This window comes from Strix aluco, chromosome 22 (genome assembly GCF_031877795.1).
Source record: "Strix aluco isolate bStrAlu1 chromosome 22, bStrAlu1.hap1, whole genome shotgun sequence".
NCBI classification, from domain to species: domain Eukaryota; kingdom Metazoa; phylum Chordata; class Aves; order Strigiformes; family Strigidae; genus Strix; species Strix aluco.
Genome location: NC_133952.1, coordinates 8,053,049 through 8,071,206, shown reverse-complemented (window position 1 = coordinate 8,071,206; position 18,158 = coordinate 8,053,049). Strand labels below are relative to the sequence as shown.

Sequence of the window (18,158 nt, the reverse complement as noted above, 5' to 3'; positions counted from 1 at the left end):
GTGCTTCCTCTTCCTCCTCCTCCTCCTCCTCCAGCCCTACGGAGTTCATTTTGTGTGTGTGCGGGGGTGTCACCCCCCCCCATACCCCACAGCAGCACTCAAACCACCCCAAATCACCCCAAAACTGTGCCCAGCCCCAGGACATGCACCGAAGCACCCCAGTCTCTGCCCCACCCTCCCCTGACCTCCCCTATAATTATCAGTGCATAATTATCCTTAATTATTGCAATTCATAAGGGTGGTGGGTGTTCTGTGACCCCAAGATCCTGGGGGGGAAATAGGGGGGTTGAGGGCCCCCCCCGCCAGCTCTTTGGTGCCCCCCCAAACTGGGGTGCAGTGTTTTGGGGGGGGGGGGGAGCAAAGGGTGTGGTGGACGCTAACGAAGACGTAATTAAGCCTGCTGGGATAATTAAACTCGGCAGGGCAGGTTGGGTGAGGCGGGCATGCCTGGGCCCAGCTGGAGGAGAGGTGAAGCGGGGTCAGCGCCAGGGGAGACACCCCAAAAGCAGGGCAGGTGATGGGCGAGGCACTGGGATGGGTGCTGGGATGGGTGCTGGGGTGGGGGTGAGGCTGCTGGGAGCAGGGATGGGCTGCAGCACCCATGTGCCCCATGGAGGGTGCTTGGTGGGGTGAGGGGACTGTGGAGGGGGTGCACAGCACCCATGGAGGATGCTCTTGGGACACAGGGTCCACAGCACCCACAGCACCCATGGAGGGTGCTCAGTGGGTTGAGGGGACCATGGGGAGGGTGTCCACAGCACCCATGGAGGGTGCTCAATGGGGTGAGGGTGCTTGTAGAGTGATGGGACCAGAGCACCCATGAAGGGTGCTCAGTGGAGTCCACAGCACCCATGTCACCCATGGAGGGTGCTCAGTGGGGTGACGGGACCATGGGGAGGGGGTGCACAACCCATGGAGGGTGCTCTTGGGGCACAGGGTCCACAGCACCCATGTCACCCATGGAGGTTGCTTGGTGGGGTCCACAGTGCCATGTCACCCATGGAGGGTGCTCGGTGGGGTGAGGGGACCATGGGGAAGGGGTCCACAGCACTCACCTTGCCCATGAGGCTGCTCTATGGGGTGAGGAGGCTGTAGGGTGATGGGACCACAGCACCCACCCCCACCTAGGGAGGGTGCTCAGTGGGGCATGGGGACTGTCGCACCCACAGCACCCATGGGTGACGCCCCCATCCCTGGCCATCACCCCACTCCTGCTCCCATGGGGATTAGGACGGGAGTCTCACTGGAACCGAGCCAGGCAGTGTGGGGGGGGGCGCACCCCAACGGTCCCGTGTGCCCTGTGCCTCAGTTTCCCCATCACCCTTATCCGGCCCCACCACAGGCAAACAGTGATAAGGTGCTGCCGGGTGCACCCAAATCCGGTGTGTCCTCCCCCCCCCCCCACCCCGGCTCCTCCCTGGGTGCTGCCGGACTTTGAGCCGGGTCCGAGGGCGGTGACAGGGCTGAGACCGGCAAACTCGTGCCATGCATGGGGCATCCGCAGGCCCGAACACCCCAAAAGAGGGTGAAAACCACCCAAAGGGCAGCTTTCACAGCAAGATGTTGGCCCCCCCTAAACCCCCCCTTGTTTATGGTTTTGGGCAATCCACCCCCCCCCCCCGCTTCTTTTTCCGCCTTTTTTCCACCCAGTTATTTGCAGGCACCAGGCGGCCGGGGCTGCTGCCGCCGTGGCTTGGGTTTGGCTTTGGGGGTGCGGCGGGTGAGAAAAAGGCCAAATTCCTCGTGGGTTTTGCTGAGGACAAGAGGCCCCGCATGGGAAACGCTCCTCAAACTGTGCGCAACCCCTTAAAACCTCCCTTAAACTCCCTTTAAAACCCCTTTAAACCCCTTAAAAAAAACCCTTCAACTCCTTAAACTCCCCCTTAAAAAAAATCCTTTAAAATATCATTAAAACCCCTTAAAAACCCTCTTAACAACCCCCTAAACCCTTTAAAAACCCTTCAAACCCTTTAAAAAAAAAAAACCCTTCAACTCCTTAAACTCCCCCTTAAACCCCCCTTTAAAAACATCCCTAAAACCCCTTAAAAACACCCTTAAAATCCCTTAAAAACTCCTTACAAATCATTTAAAACCACTTAAAAAAACCCTTAAACCCCTTAAAACCAAGAGAAAAATCCCCCCCCATCCCTCTTCGCCCCCCAGATTCCTGCAATCTCTTCAAGCCAGTGGGAAACGACAATATTATAGAAAAACAAAAAAAGAAGCATATTTTTATTTGAATCAAAACCCCACAAAAATCCCCCAAACCTCCAAAAATCCATGAAAAAAAAAAGGGGAAAAAAAAAAAAAAGGGATCCGGGTTTGTTTTTTTTTTTTTTTTTTTCGATTTTCCCCCTTTTTGCTCTCCCAAATCTGACACGACCTTTGCTTCCTTGCAATAAATATACAAAAATAGAATAAATTAGGTTAAAAAATAAAAGGAAAAGGTAACACTGACAGATCAGCCTTAAAGGGGAAAAATAAAAAACACCCAAAAACCCGGTGGGAGAGGAATAAATAGGGAGAAAACAGCAAAAATAAGCCAGTTTTGGGGCTGAGCCCTTTTTTTTCTTGAAATGTGGAAAAAAAAAAAAAAAAAAAGAGGAAAATCTGCTAAAACACACTCCCCCCCCAGCCCGAAATGAGCTTGAAATTTAATTTTCATATTTTTCGGGGCGGGGGGGGAAAGGATGGAGGTGACACCCGTTTCGTCCCCAACCCCGGGGGATAATAATAATAATACTATAAAAAAACCCTTAATAATAATAGAAATAATAAATAAACCCCTCGGGGAGGAGGGGGGGGGTGTCTTCATTTGGTTGCTTTCAAGTACTTTGGGGGTGCTGGGGGGTTAAATGGGGACCCCCCCGGCACCGACCTGCTCCTGCAGCCCCAGCAGGCTGTAGGCGATGCGCTTCTGGTGCCCCGGCAGACGCACCCCGATTTTCTTGATGTCGCTGGAAATAACGGGGGGGGGGGGGAAGAAAGATAAAAATAAGGTTTATTGGGGTGGAAAAAGCCTGAAAAAAATCCGGGTGGGAGCAGGGTTTGGGAGTGGGGGGGGGCGTCCCCTGGGTATCCCGTGGGGACGGATCCAGCCCCGCCCTGTTTTGGGGGGCCCATCAGTGCCTCATCCCCCCCCGCCCCACCCCTATTCCCAGGGGACAGACAGACGGACACGGCTCATCCCGACCTCTCCGGCCGGATCCTGGCCAGGGAACATCTAATTTTATCCCGTCCCTTGGGCCAGGCACGCCAACGCCACGGAAATGGCTTCCTTTCCCAGCACGTCCCTGTCCCCACGGGAGTCGGGGGGGGGGGACACCATGGGGACAGTGTGGGGACACCATGGGGACACCACGGAGACACACCACAGGGACAGCATGGGGATGGTACGGGGACACCATGGGGACACACCATAGGGATGGTATGGGGACAGTATGGGGACACCATGGGGACACACTACAGGGACAGTATGGGGACACCATGGGGACACACCATAGGGATGGTATGGGGACAGTATGGGGACACCATGGGGACACACTACAGGGACAGCATAGGGACACCATGGGGACACACCATAGGGATGGTATGGGGACACCATGGGGACACACTACAGGGACAGTATGGGGACACCATGGGGACACACCATAGGGATGGTATGGGGACAGTATGGGGACACCATAGGGACACACTACAGGGACAGCATAGGGACAGTATGGGGACAATAAGGGGACACACCATAGGGATGGTATGGGGACAGTATGGGGACATCAAGGGGAGAGTATGGGGAGACCAAAGGGACACCACAGGGACACACCATAGGGATGCTATGGGGACACCAAGGGGACAGTATGAGGACACTAAGGGGACACACCACAGGGACAACATGGGGATGGTATGGGGATGCCATGGGGACAGTATGGGAGCATCAAGGGGACAGTATGGAGACACCAAGGGGACACCATGGGGACACACCATAGGGGTGGTATGGGGACAGTATGGGGACACCAAAGGGGCACCACGGGGACAGTATGGGAATATCAAGGGGACACCATGGGGACACACCATAGGGGTGGTATGGGGACAGTATGGGGACACCAAAGGGGCACCACGGGGACAGTATGGGAATATCAAGGGGACACTATGGGGACACACCATAGGGACAGCATGGGGATGGTATAGGAATATCAAGGGGACAATATGGGGACACTAAGGGGACACATCGCAGGGACAGCATGGGGATGGTATGGGGACACCATGGGGACAGTATGGAGACACCAAGGGGACACCGCGGGGACAGTATGGGGACAGTATGGGAATACCAAAGGGGCACCATGGGGACAGTATGGGTATGGTATGGGGACAGCATGGGGACAGTACGAGGACACCAAGGGGACACCAAGGGGACACACCAGAGGGACAGCATAGGAATGGTATGGGGACACCATGGGGACAGTATGGAAATATCAAGGGACATATATAAGTATAGGGACAGACCACAGGGACAGCACAGGGATGGTGTGGGGACAGGGTGGGAATATCAGGGGGCAGTATGAGGACACCAAGGGGCCAGTATGGGGACACGAAGGGGACTCACTCGCTGGTCATCTGCAGGACCTTCTCGATGGTGCTGTAGCCCGAGGCCATGAAGTGCTCCGTGTACTGGGGCATGCGGATGGACTCCAGCCACTCGGGGACGGAGCGGAAGGGGACCCCCTCGGAGCCGCTGGTGCTGGGCAGGCGGATGGAGACCCTGCGGGGCGTGAGGAACGGGGGGGCACAAAAAACGGCGCAGAAATGGGAGGATGGGTAAAACAACGCAGAAATGAAAGGATTAAAAAAACAAAAAAAGATGCAGAAATGCTAAGATGCAAAAAATGATGCGAAAATGGAAGGATGCAAAACTGATGCAGGAATGGAAAGATGAAAAAGGGAATAGGAGAATGCAAGGATCTAAAAATAATGCAGAAATGAAAACTGGTGCAAAAAGTAACGCGGAAACGCAAAGATTCAAAAAAGATGCCAAAGTGGAAGGATGCAAAAATCACGCAGAAATGAAAGGATGCAAAAAGTAATGTAGAAATGCAAAGATGCAAAAGTGGAAGGATGCAAAAGAGAATGAAAAAATGCAAAGATGCAAAAAATAATGCAGAAATTGAAAGGTGCAAAAAAAATGGGGCAGGAATGGAAAGATGCAAAAATTAATGCAAAAATTGAAAGATGCAAAAAATGATGCAAGAATGGAAGGACGAAAAAAATCGCGCAGAAATAGAGGCAAAAAAAAAAAAAAAAGCACAACTGCAAAAAAAGCACCGCGGCAGGTGTGGAGATGCACAAAAAACAAGCGCAAAGACGCAAAAAGTAACGGCAAAAAGTCAGTGCGAGGTGGGATGAGGGGACCAAAATTATAGTGCAAATAGTGCAAAAAGTGTGAGAGGCGGTGGGAAAAAGAATGTAGAGATGTGAAGATGCAGAGTAATGCGAAAAGTGGGAATGCGAAAAGTGAGGCAAAGATGCTAAAAAGCAAGAAACTGTGAAAATACCAAAGGGGGGGGAAAAAATAAATCTAAAATGCACGGATGCAAAGGAGGAGAAAAGAACGCAAAATGCAAAACTGCAAAACCAGTTAAAAAATGCAAATGTGTGGAAAAGAGTGCAAGAATAAAAAAATGGCAAAATCAAATAAAGCAAAGCACGGATGGAAAGAAGTGTGCGAGAACGCAGAGATGCAAAAAGCGACACAAAAATGGAAACGTGCACTAAGGAGTGTGAGAATGGAGAGAGGCAAAAAGTGACGCGAGAGTAGGAACGGTGAAAAAAGAGTGTGAGGGTGCAAAGGTGCAGAGAGGAATGGGAGAGTGCGAGGGGGGAAAAGTGCGAGAACGCAGAGAAGCAGGAAAGTGAGATAATGCAAAGATGCAAAAAAGTGCAAGAACGCCGAGGTGCAAAAGGGAGTGCAAGAATGCAAAACTGAAAAAAAAAAAAAAAAAGAAAAGAAAATTTGAAGAAAGTGCAAAAATGCCAAGGTGCAAAAAGGAGTGCAAGAATGCACAACTGAAAAAAAAAGCAAAAAAAATGCAAATATGAAGAAAGTGCAAGAACACCAAGGTGCAAAAAAGAGTGCAAGAATGTGAAACTGCCCAAAAGAAAACCAAAAAAAAAGCAAATATGAAAAAAAGTGCAAGAATGCCAAAGTGCAAAAAGGAGTGCAAGAATGCACAACTGCAAAAAACAATAAAAAAAGCGAATATGAAGAAAGTGCAAGAACACCAAGATGCAAAAAGGAGTGCAAGAATGCAAAACTGCCAAAAAAATTTAAAAAAATGCAAATATGAAAAAAAGTGCAAGAATGCCAAAGTGCAAAAGGAGTGCAAGAATGCAAAACTGAAAAAAAAAAGGCAAAAAAATGCAAAAAATGCAAATACGAAGAAAGTGCAAGAACACCAAGGTGCAAAAAGGAGTGCAAGGATGCAAAACTGCCCAAAAACAATGAAAAAAAAGCAAATATGAAAAAAAGTGCAAGAATGCCAAGGTGCAAAAAAGAGTGCAAGAATGCAAAACTGAAAAAAAAAAGCAAAAAAATGAAAATATGAAGAAAGTGCAAGAACGCCAAGGTGCAAAAAAGAGTGCAAGAATGCAAAACTGCAAAAAACAATGAAAAAAAAATGCAAATATGAAGAAAGTGCAAGAACACCAAGATGCAAAAAGGAGTGCAAGGATGAAAAGCTGCCAAAAAAATTAAAAAAAAATGCAAATATGAAAAAAAGTGCAAGAATGCCAAAGTGCAAAAAGGAGTGCAAGGATGCAAAACTGCAAAAAACAATTAAAAAATGCAAATATGAAGAAAGTGCAAGAACACCAAGGTGCAAAAAGAAGTGCGAGAATGTGAAACTGCCCAAAAACAATGCAAAAAATGCAAATATGCAGAAAGTGCAAGAACGCCAAGGTGCAAAATGAGTGCAAGAATGGAAAACTACCAAAAAAAAAAGCAAAAAAATGAAAATATTAATAAAGTGCAAGAACACCAAGGTGCAAAAGGGAGTGCAAGAATGCAAAACTGCCCAAAACAATGAAAAAAATGCAAATATGCAGAAAGTGCAAGAATGCCAAGGTGCAAAAAAGAGTGCAAGAATGCAAAACTGCAAAAAAAAAGGCAAAAAAATGCAAAAAATGCAAAGATTAAGAAAGTTCAAGAACGCCAAGGTGCAAAAAGGAGTGCAAGGATGCAAAACTGCCAAAAACAATGAAAAAAAAGCAAATATGAAAAAAAGTGCAAGAACGCCAAGGTGCAAAAAGGAGTGCAAGAATGAAAAGCTGCCAAAAACAATGAAAAAAATGCAAATATGAAGAAAGTGTAAGAATGCCAAAGTGCAAAAAAGAGTGCAAGAATGCAAAACTGCCAAAAAAAAAAAGGGAAAAAAATGCAAATATGAAGAAAGTGCAAGAACTCCAAAGCGCAAAAATGAGTGCAAGAATGCAAAACTGCCCAAAACAATGCAAAAAAATGCAAACACGCCAAAAAGCACTGAAGAAACGCCAAGATGCCCCCGAGCGCGCAGGAGCGCGCAGCAGCGCGCAGGAGCAGATCGCCCCCCCCCCTTTCCTCGCCCCCCCTCTGCCCCTCCCCGCCGCTCACCGAGGGTCGAAATCGGCCAAAGCCTTGAGGGACTCGGGGGCGCGGATGAGTTTGTCGAGGATGCTGACGATGTCGGCGAACTTGGGGCGGCGGGCGCGCTCCTGCTGCCAGCACTGCATCATCAGCTGGTAGATGGCGGAGGGACAGTCCAGCGGGGCGGGGAGGCGGAAGCCCTCGTTGATGGCCTTCATCACCTACGAGGAGGAGGAGGTTGAGCGGCGCTGTCCGTTCGCAAGAGACGGACAAAAAAAATTGGCGGTGGAGGAGGGCGGGTGCTCACCTCGTGGTTGGAGAGCTCCCAGTAGGGGCGCTCGCCGTAGGACATCACCTCCCACATGACGATGCCGTAGCTCCAGACGTCACTGGCGGAGGTGAACTTGCGGTAGGAGATGGCTTCGGGGGCCGTCCAACGGATGGGGATCTTCCCACCCTATAGCAACATTGGGGGTCAACGCTTCACCCCCCAAAAAAAACAACCCAACGTGGTCAACCACCCCTCCTTGGTGGCACTTACGCTGGTGGTGTAGGTGGCTTCAGGGTCATCTTCCAACACCCTTGAAAGCCCAAAATCGGACACCTTGCACACCAGGTTGCTGTTCACCAAGATGTTCCGGGCGGCCAGATCCCGGTGGACGTAATTCATGTTGGCCAAGTACTTCATGCCGGCGGCGATGCCCCTCAACATCCCCACCAGCTGGATGACGCCAAATTCCCCCTCTTTTTCCTAGGAAAAGGAGAAAATCCGGCCTTGAATCCATCTCTCGTCCCACGTCCCGTGGGGGTTTTTGGTGGTTTCTTGCCCGTTGCCACCACGCTTCACCCACCCGCAGGAATTTATCCAGCGCGCCGTTCTCCATGTACTCCGTGATGATCATGAAAGGCTTGTCTGTGCCAAAAAAAGATCCAAAACGAGTCAAGAAAACCCAAATACGCCCCCAAAAACCCTCACCCCCCCAAAAAAAATCCCCAATCCCCCAGAACAACAAAAAACACCAAAAAGCCCACCCATCCCCAAACCCCATCTGCCCCAAACAAAAAACCCAACAAACCCCACAAAACCTCTCAACCTCCCCCAAAACTGAAACATCCCCAACCCCCCAAAACAGAAAAAACCCCCAACCCTCCCCCCAAACCCCCCCCCCCGCATTGTTGCTCAAAACACCCTATTTTTATATAGCGTTTTTCTGGGGTGTTTTGGAGGGAAATTGGGGTTTTTTTTCAGGGGGGGGAACACAACTCACACTTGGAGACGACCCCTTCCAGGCGGATGATGTTGTGGTGGCAGAACTGGCCCATGATGGTGGCTTCGCTCAAGAAGTCCACCCGTTGCTTCTCTGTGTAGCCCACCTTCAAGGTCTTGATGGCCACCGGCACCTCCTTCTTACCACGCTTCAGGGTGCCTTTGTAGACCTCCCCAAATTCACCTGCTCAGAGGAAGGGGGGGATGTTTAATCCCCTCACCCTGGTCCAATTTTGGGGTGTCTTTGGGGTGACGAAGCCACCTGAGAACCTACCGGCGCCGATGACCTTCTGGCGGGTGATGAAGGATGGAGGGATCTCGGTGGTGAACTTGAGCATGGCTTGGTTGGGGTCTTCGTAGGTGTGGGGGTCAACGTAGGTCTTGAGGGGCTTCAGCTGGTCTGTGGGGTGCCGATGGTGGGAGTCAGCACCCATGTCACCCCCCACCCATCCCCATTGACCCCACCATCACATGTCTCACCTGACTTGGAGAAGTAGACGTCCTCAGCGGACTGGCGTGGCCGTGACCTCTTTTTCCTGGGGAAAAACACCATTTTGTCCCCAAAAAAAAATCACCCCTCGTCCATCTTTAGTGGTGGAAAAATGTTATTGCAGGGTTTTGGGGGGAGGTTTGGGGGGTTCTTATCTCCTTACCGACGGAGAACATAGAGTAGAGCAGCCAAGAGGAGGAGGACGAAGAAGACGCCAGCAACGGAGCCGCTGATGACGGCGGTGGATGCCATGGCCTCGGCACCTGCAGGGACAATTTTGAGGGGGGTCTGAGGTGAACCATGCACCCCTTGGACCCGCCACCCCAAAATCCTGCCCGGCCCCCTTGGTCCTCACCCTCAGGCAGGGTCTCAAACTCGTGCTGGGGGCTGTAGGCACCATGGCCGTCCGGGGTGAGCGCCTGGACCCGCACCACGTAGGTGGTGGCAGGGGACAACTTGGGGAGGGTGACGGAGTTGCCCTCGCAGCGCAGCACCGAGTAGCTGTTCTCGTCCACCTGGGGACATGGGTGGGGGTGACATGGGTGGGGGCAAGGATGGAGATGACGTGGGTGGAGGTGACACGGATGGAGGTGACACAGATGAAGGTGATGTGGATGGAGGGGTGACGTGGATGGAGGGGTGACGTGGATGGAGGGGTGACACGGATGGAGGCAAGAATGGAGGTGATGTGGATGGACGTGACACAGATGGAGATGATGTGGATGGAGGTGACATGGATGGAGGGGTGACGTGGATGGAGGTGACACTCATAGGGGTGACACGGATGGAGGTGACATGGATGGAGGTGACACGGATGGAGGTGACACGGATGGAGGGGTGACACTCATAGGGGGTGACACGGATGGAGGGGTGACACGGATGGAGGGGTGACACGGATGGAGGCAAGGGTGGAGGTGACACAGGTGGGGGGGGATGGATTTGGGGGTGGTGGGCTGAAGCCCTGACACCAGACGGACCTTCTTGCTGTAGGTGACCTCGTACTTCCAGACCCGACTCTGCTGCCGCGGTGGCACCGTCCAGGAGAGGACCAAGCTGGTGGCCGTCCGTCCATCCAGGCTCACCGATGTCACCCGGGGTGGCTCTGCCGTGGGGACAGGGACGTTCATAGGAGGTGTCCCCGTTAGGGACATGACATCATGGAGGTGTCCCCATGACGGAGGGAAGGTGTGGGAGATGCTGGTGGCCCCTTACCCGTCTGGTTGACGCTGATGGTGGTGGTGGCCACGCTACGGTGGTGGCTGTAGGGTGACACCCCGTTCCGGGCTTCGATGGTGAAGGTGTAGTTGACGTGTGGCTCCAGGTCGGTGACAGTGACCCCCGTCCCCGTCAACCCCCGGGGGGGCTGCGAGTAGCGCACCCCCCCGTCGCAGGGACGGCACTCCCCGCTCTCCGGCCAGCACTGCTCGCAGGTGACGCTGTAGGTGACATCCCCGCGGCCACCGGGGTCGGCGGGGGGGGACCAACGGAGCTGCACCGTGGCCCCCAGCCCCACGGCCGTGACGCCTTGAGGGGGCGAGGGAGGACCTGGAGGGGGGGGGACAGAGAGCAGAGAGGGGTGTCAGAGGGGGGATGGCTACACCGTGCCTCAGTTTCCCCCCCCCCCCAAAAAAAAAAAAAGGTCACTTACGGGTGCAGGGGTCGTCGGGGGGGTCAGCGGGGGCGCGGAAGAAGCCGTCCTGGCAGGGGCAGGCGGCGGCGGCGGCGGGGGAGGGCAGGGTGTGGGGCGGGCAGGGCCGGCAGCCGCTCGGGGACACCGCGGCCTTGAAGGAGCCGGGGGGGCAAGCTGGGGGGGGGGGACACACACAGTGACACCGGTGAGACCCCCCAATCCCCCCTCCCCACCCACAGCATCCTCGCTCAGGGTTGGGGTTTAGAGGGTCATCTCCCCGCTCCGAGCACCCAGAGTGGGGATTTTAGGGTATTTCCCCTTATTTTGCAGTTTCTTTATTATTGGGACGCCCCCCCGCCCCCCGGCACACCCCTCTCCTGGCTGAGCCCTGCCGCACTCGCTGCACTAGCGATGCTCCGGGTCAAGGATCCAGGATGGGGGATTTCAGTGCTGCCACCTCATTCCTCTGACCCAGAGTGAGGGTTTTAGGGTATTTCACCTCATTTTGCAGCTTTGTGCCCACAATGGCAACAAGACACCCCCCCCCAAGCCCCCCCTCTCCTGGCTGAGCCCTGCTGCGCTCACTGCACTAGTGATGCTCAAGGTTGAGGATCCAGAGTGGGGAATTTTGGGGCCAACACCTCATTTCTCCAACCCAAAGTGGGGATTTTAGGGTATTTCACCTCATTTCGCAGCTTCCATTATTATTGGGACCCCCCCCCAGCCCACCCCTCTCCCACTGAGCCCTGCCGCGCTCGCTGCACTAGTGATGCTCAAGGTTGAGGATCCAGGATGGGGAATTTCAGGGCCAACACCTCATTTCTCCAACCCAGAGTGAGGATTTTAGGGTATTTCACCTCATTTTGCAGCTTTGTGCCCACAGTGGCGACAGGACTCCCCCCCCCAGCCCACCCCTCTCCTGGCTGAGCCCTGCCGCACTCGCTGCACTAGTGATGCTCAAGGTTGAGGATCCAGGATGGGGAATTTTGGGGCCAACACCTAATTTCTCCAACCCAAAGTGGGGATTTTAGGGTATTTCACCTCATTTCGCAGCTTCCATTATTATTGGGACCCCCCCCCAGCCCACCCCTCTCCCACTGAGCCCTGCCGCGCTCGCTGCACTAGTGATGCTCAAGGTTGAGGATCCAGGATGGGGAATTTTGGGGCCAACACCTCATTTCTCCAACCCAAAGTGGGGATTTTAGGGTATTTCACCTCATTTCGCAGCTTCCATTATTACTGGGACCCCCCCAGCCCACCCCTCTCCCGCTGAGCCCTGCCGCGCTCGCTGCACTAGTGATGCTCAAGGTTGAGGATCCAGGATGGGGGATTTTGGGGCCAACACCTCATTTCTCCACCACCCCTTTCTATCCCCTGGCATGCACCGAGCTGGTACGTCCTCAGCCCCCCTCCCCAAACCCAATTTACCCCCCTCAAGCGCTACCTTGGCAACTTTCTCCCACTTTCTCGTAGCCGGCCCGGCACAGGCACTCCCCGATAGGCACCAGCCACTCGCCGTCGGCGTTGCAGTGCAGCGCCGGCGCTTGGTCGGCCACCGCCTCCTCCACGCACGTTCCCCGCACCTCGGCCAAGGTCTGCGAATCGACGCCGGCCACCGTTTCGGGGAAATGAGCCATGCCCCGTAAAACAGCCGGGCACCTCTTGTAATAAATCCGAACGGAAAGCAACGCCACGCAAGCTCCCAAATCCTGGAAAGCCAAGTAGAAACCTTTCCGACGGAGAGGTCCCACCGATCGCACCTCAACGTTGAGTTTCACATTCCGGGAAGCAAAATCATCCTGCACGGTGATTTCATCCGGAGCGATGGTGTCGATCTTCTTGAATTGTCTCTTCTGGAAGTTGGTGCCGTAATCCACGTCGGATTCGGCGTAGTAGAGGTTGAAGGTCTCCTTGCAGGAGCCGCCGCCGGCGGTGGGGAAGCTGTTGCAGTCGCGGACGGTGAATTGGAGTTCGATGAAGATGCGTTGGGCCACCCCGCGGTAGATCCAGTTGGTGCGGAGCCAGTTCTCCTGCTCGCCCTCCAGCACGTTGCACACCGAGTAGATGTAGATCAAGGAGTCGTTCAGCACGTTCTGCAGCAGGTCCCACTGCCCCCCCCCAGAGAGAGAAACTGGTGCTATGGAGGGGGGAAACTGAGGCAGGGTGGGTGGTGCCCCTGGTCTCCATGGAGGCACTCATCCTCATCCCCGTGGATGTCCCCGTCTCCGTCCCCACGGGTGCGCCTGTCCCCATGGAGGACCCCAACCCCATCCCAGTGGAGGTCTTCATCCCAGTGAATGTCCCCAGCTCTCTGGATGTCCCCAACCCCATCACCATGGGTGTCCCCATCCCCCTGGATGCCCCCACACCCATCCTCATGGAGGTCCCCATCCCCACAGATATCCCCAACCCAACCCCCAGGGATGCCCCCATCCCCACGGGTGTCCCCTGTCCCCACCCCCATGGATGTCCCCACCCCTATCCCCATGTGGGTCCCTGCCCCTCATGGAGGTCCTTGTCCCCACCTCCAAGGGTCAGGTCCCCATGGACACCCCTGCTCCCATCCCGATGGATGTCCCCATCCCAATGGCAGTCCCCATCCCCAGCCAGGTCCCCATGGAGGTGCCCAAGGATGCCCTTGACCCCATCCCAATGGATGCCCCCATCCCCACGGAGTTCTCCATCCCCAACCAGGTCCCCATGGATGTCCCCATGGAGGTGCCCAAGGATGCCCTTGCCCCCATCCCAGTGGATGCCCCCATCCCCATGGATGTCCCCCTTGGATGTCCCCGTCCCCATCCCCAGTGCGGGCTCTCGGGGCGGTGGTGCCCAGCGGGGCCGGGTGCCTGGGTCTGCGGGTGCTCACCCCTTTGCCGTAGGGCTGGGTGAGCCAGCCCAGCTCCCCCTGCGCCTTGGCGAAGTCCAGCAGGACAACTGTGGGGAGAGGAGGGGGGTGTTAGTGGTGGGAGGATGGCACAAAGCCTGGGAGATGCCACCAGGACCCATGGATGGCCCCATGGCCTGAAGGTGCCACCAATGCACCCCTTGGACCCATGGATGTCCCTGGGACCCACAGATGCCCTCCAGGACCCATGGATGGCCCCCAGGACCCACAGAAGCCTCTGGGACCCACGGATGTCCCCCAGGACCCATGCGTATATCCCTGGGACCCACAGATGTCCCCCAGGACCCATGGATGTCCCCCGACCCTGGGACCCACAGATGCCTCTGGGACACATGGATGTCCCCCAGGACCCACGTGTATATCCCTGGGACCCATGGATGTCCCCCAGGACCCATAGACGTCCCCCAGGACCCATGTGTACATCCCTGGGACCCACAGATGCCTCTGGGACCCACAGATGTCCTCCAGGACCCATGGATGTCCCCCAGGACCCATGTGTACATCCCTGGGACCCACATATGTCCCCCAGGACCCACATATGTCCTCCAGGACCCATGGACATCCCCCAGGACCCATGTGTACATCCCTGAGACCCACATATGTCCCCCAGGACCCACATATGTACCCCAAGACCCACATATGTCCCCCAGGACCCATGTGTACATCCCTGGGACCCACAGAAGCACCCGATCCCCACAGGCGTCCCCGTGACCCATGGATGTCCCCAGGACCTGCAAACACTCCCGGGACCCACAGGTGTCCCTTGGAGCCTGAGATACCCCAGTCCCAACAGATTCCCCTTGGACCCCCACGACAAGACCCCCAGGGACCCCCCTCCCCGCCAAAAGAGGGGAAACCGAGGCAGAGCTCTGCACGGTGCCGAGGTCGGGTGGACTTGCCGTGACTTGTCGGCCGCCCCAGCGAGGGCGGTGGCCAAATCCAGCGCCCGGGAGAGGAAGAGGAGGCCGCCGAGGGCCGGGAGGGAAGTGCTGACGGGTGGCCCCCCCTCCGGTGAATCACCCCCCAGGAATGCGCCCGGACGCCTGAGTTCACGCCGGCGGGATGGATCCCAATGGGGTGGGGGAGTTTCGGGGATGGATCTCCCCCCCCCCCACTTCAACCGCCTCCGCTGAGAACGGGTGTGCTTGTGACATGCCCCAAGAGGGTAAAGTCTGGGGGGGGGGGGGAACCCCAAGAACATGGTTGGGGACACACACGTGGCTCCGCTGTCCCCCCCACCGTGCCCGGGGTCAGGAAGGATGCCGGGGCGGATATCCCGGCTTTCCTGTGGCTGGAAATCCCCCCGCGTGCCTCCGGAGAGCGGAAAGCCGGCGGGAGGCTGGCGCATGAGCTGAGTTGGTGGGTTCTCTGCAGGGTGTCCCCCACCCCCCCCCGGGGCTGTGACGGGGGTGAGTCAGGGGAGAAACCCGGGACTGTGGCTGTTGAGTCAAGGGGTGCAGCACCCAAGGGCGCACCCACGCCCGGGGCCACCGGTGCTGTTGGCACCTCGGGTGCCATCACCATCGGCATCTGCACCCCCATCCCTGCTGCCACCTGCACCCCCTTGGCCACCGCTACTGCCATCGTCATCGTCACCACCATCAACATCTCCGCTGTGGCCATGACCATCACCATGGCCATCTCCATGGCCAACTCCATGGCCACCACCATGGCCACCACCACCTCCAGCACCATTGTCAACATGGCCATGGCCAACAACATGGCCATCACCATCCCCATGGCCATAGCCAAGAACATGGCCATCACCATCCCCATGGCCATCACCATCCCCATGGCCTTGGCCGTCAACGTCTTCATGGCCATCAACGTCTCCACCGCCATCCCCACGACCGTCCGCAGCCCCTGCCCTGTCGCTGTCACTGTCCCCACCTGCGTGGCCGCTGCTGGTGCCGTCACCATCGCCGCACCCCCCACCTGCATCCCTGTCCCTCTGCACCCCCCCCTTAACCCCCTCCCCGCCCTCGGGGACACCCCAAACCTCAGACCGGGCAGCGCAGGCTCCAGCCGGGGCACCCAGCACCCCCCAACCTCCCCATCCCACTGGATTTCACCTTTTCCAAGCAATGGGAAGCAACCCCCCCCCTTCCAAGCCCCCTCAAATCTCACTATTTTCCCTACACTTTCCCCTTTTCTGCATTTTTTTGCCCCCAAAATCCCGAGATCCCCAAGGATCCCTCCCGGGAATCGGCACTTCAGGAATGCGCCTCAAATCCCGCAGCCGCGTGGAGGCGGTTGGGGGTCCCTGCCACAGGGGGCACCCCCCTCTGCCTTCCCTCCAGCACTTAAAAACCCCTCATTTTAGGGTTTTCTTACCCCATTATTATTTTTTAGGGGGGTATTTGCCATCCCAAACCATCCCCCAGCCTCTGATTTATTTGCATTCAGGGCCGGATCCTTCCACCTTTCCCTCGAAAAGCGACGGATTAAACCCTTCGGACGGAGTTTTTAGAAACCTCAATTTTTTTAAGAATTAAATATATATTTTTAAAAGTAACTTTTCCCCTTTTTTTACCCAAAACCCCCCAAACTGAGCCCAAATATCGGCCGGGGAAGCGTTGCGAGGTGGAGGTCAGGACGCTGCTTGTTTTTTGCAGCACTTTTTGGGGTTTTCCTGACATTGTTTTCCAGCTCTCCGGGCCGGATCCTGCCCGGCCCATCGCCGGCCATGGAAAACGCTCCAGTTTAGGGTGATTTTCCCCTTTTTTAGGGTGTTTTTTTTTTAATCCCCTCAACCCTAAACACTGTCAGGCTTCTTCTGGGGGGCACCCAGCAGGATCCATCCCCAGTGCACGAGCCGGACGCTCTGCATGGGAAAAGTTGCCTAAAACTCTTGGTTTTCCCCCCATTTTAGCTTTTTTCCTCCTATTTTAGCTTTTTGCTCCCCACTTTAGCTCCCCCCCACTTCAGTCTCTTTCCCCCCACTTTACCATCCCCCCCTCCTTTTAACTCTCCCCCCCCCCTTTTTAACTTCCCCCTCCCTTTTGAACTTCCCCCCCCCCCCATTTTAACTTTTTCTCCCCCAAAATGCGCCCCGCCAGCCGGTGATTCGCCGCCGCATCCATGGGCGCCCCTTTTTTTTTAGGGGGGGGCACCCCCATCATCCTTTATTTTGGGGGGCTCCCCAGCCCCCCCCAACCTCTCAGCGCCCCCAAAACCGCTCAAACTTACCCCAAAACCACCTCACACCTTTGCGCGCCCCCCCACCCCCCCCCCGCACCCCAACAAGTGGGTTTTGGGGTGCCCCCCAAGCGTGGAACTCACCTTCCTCGGCTGCCAGGTGGGTGACGGCGGTGAGGAAGAGGAGGGTGAAGGCCGGGGGGGTGCCCGCCATGGCGGGGGGGGTTTGGGGGGGACCCGGGGTGCACCCCGCAGGCAGCTCTGTGGGGTGTGTGGGGCTGAGCACTCCGCTCCTGTTCATTCATGTCCCGAGTGATGTCACCCGGCCACGCCCGCTCTTAAAGGGACAGGAGCCACTCCCAGTACCCACCAGTATGGGACTGGGAGGGCCCGAGCCTGAGGATGAGAAGTGGGCAGGTTGAAGGGGGGGGGGGGGGAAGGGGGGCTGGAACCCCCCAAGGGGGAACACACAGGGTTTTTTTTTGGGGGGGGGGGGGGGGGGGGGGGGTCTGGATCCGTCCCGCGGTGCTGGGTGCGTGGGGCCGGATCCGTCCCGCAGCACCGTGTGTCCCCCCCCAGCTCCGGCCCCGAAGGGGTTAACGCGCCCCCCCGCCACCCCCTTCCCCTTTCATTCATTAAACGGCGTGGGAAGGGGGGGGGGGGGCGGCAGCCAATGGCGGCAGGGGGCGGGGGCCAACCGGCTACTACCGGCCACTCCCCCCGCCCACCAGTTGGATACTGGGGGGGGGGGGGACGATGGAGGAGTGGGGGGTGGCTGGTTTGGGGGGGCCCTGCTCGGCCTCCCCCCCTCCCCGGGTCCTGCATCCTCTGGGCCGGAAAGAGGCCGGACCAGAAATCGGCTTTTTCCGGCCTAAAAATAATGTCGGTTTTCTGCAGCGCCGGGGAGCGGAGTCTGGGTCCAGCCTGGAGGGGCTGGATCGGGCCCCAGCACCCCCCATCACCCCAAATCCGCATCACCCCAAATCCCCCAGCACCCTCCAGCACCCCAAATCCTGCACCATCCACAGCACCCCCAGCACCCCAAATCCTGCATCATCCACAGCACCCCCCAGCACCCCAAATCCCCAACACCCCAAATCCCCCAGCACCCCAAAG

At 56.2% G+C, this 18,158-nt stretch overlaps 1 protein-coding gene across 1 annotated transcript; it reads right to left on the bottom strand.

Annotated features, from left to right (window-relative positions):
• Positions 1-2,202: 2,202 nt before the first annotated feature.
• Positions 2,203-18,049, bottom strand: EPHA2 (EPH receptor A2). The gene is given in 18 exon segments (XM_074848076.1): positions 2,203-2,957; positions 4,601-4,756; positions 7,640-7,833; positions 7,920-8,069; positions 8,154-8,363; positions 8,464-8,525; positions 8,881-9,063; positions 9,154-9,279; positions 9,360-9,415; positions 9,533-9,632; positions 9,725-9,884; positions 10,347-10,471; positions 10,582-10,914; positions 11,018-11,173; positions 12,444-13,107; positions 13,866-13,933; positions 17,187-17,301; positions 17,303-18,049. Coding segments are annotated over 18 exon segments (3,009 nt in total). The 5' UTR covers positions 17,348-18,049; the 3' UTR covers positions 2,203-2,851.
• Between the last annotated feature and the right edge of the window lie 109 nt (positions 18,050-18,158).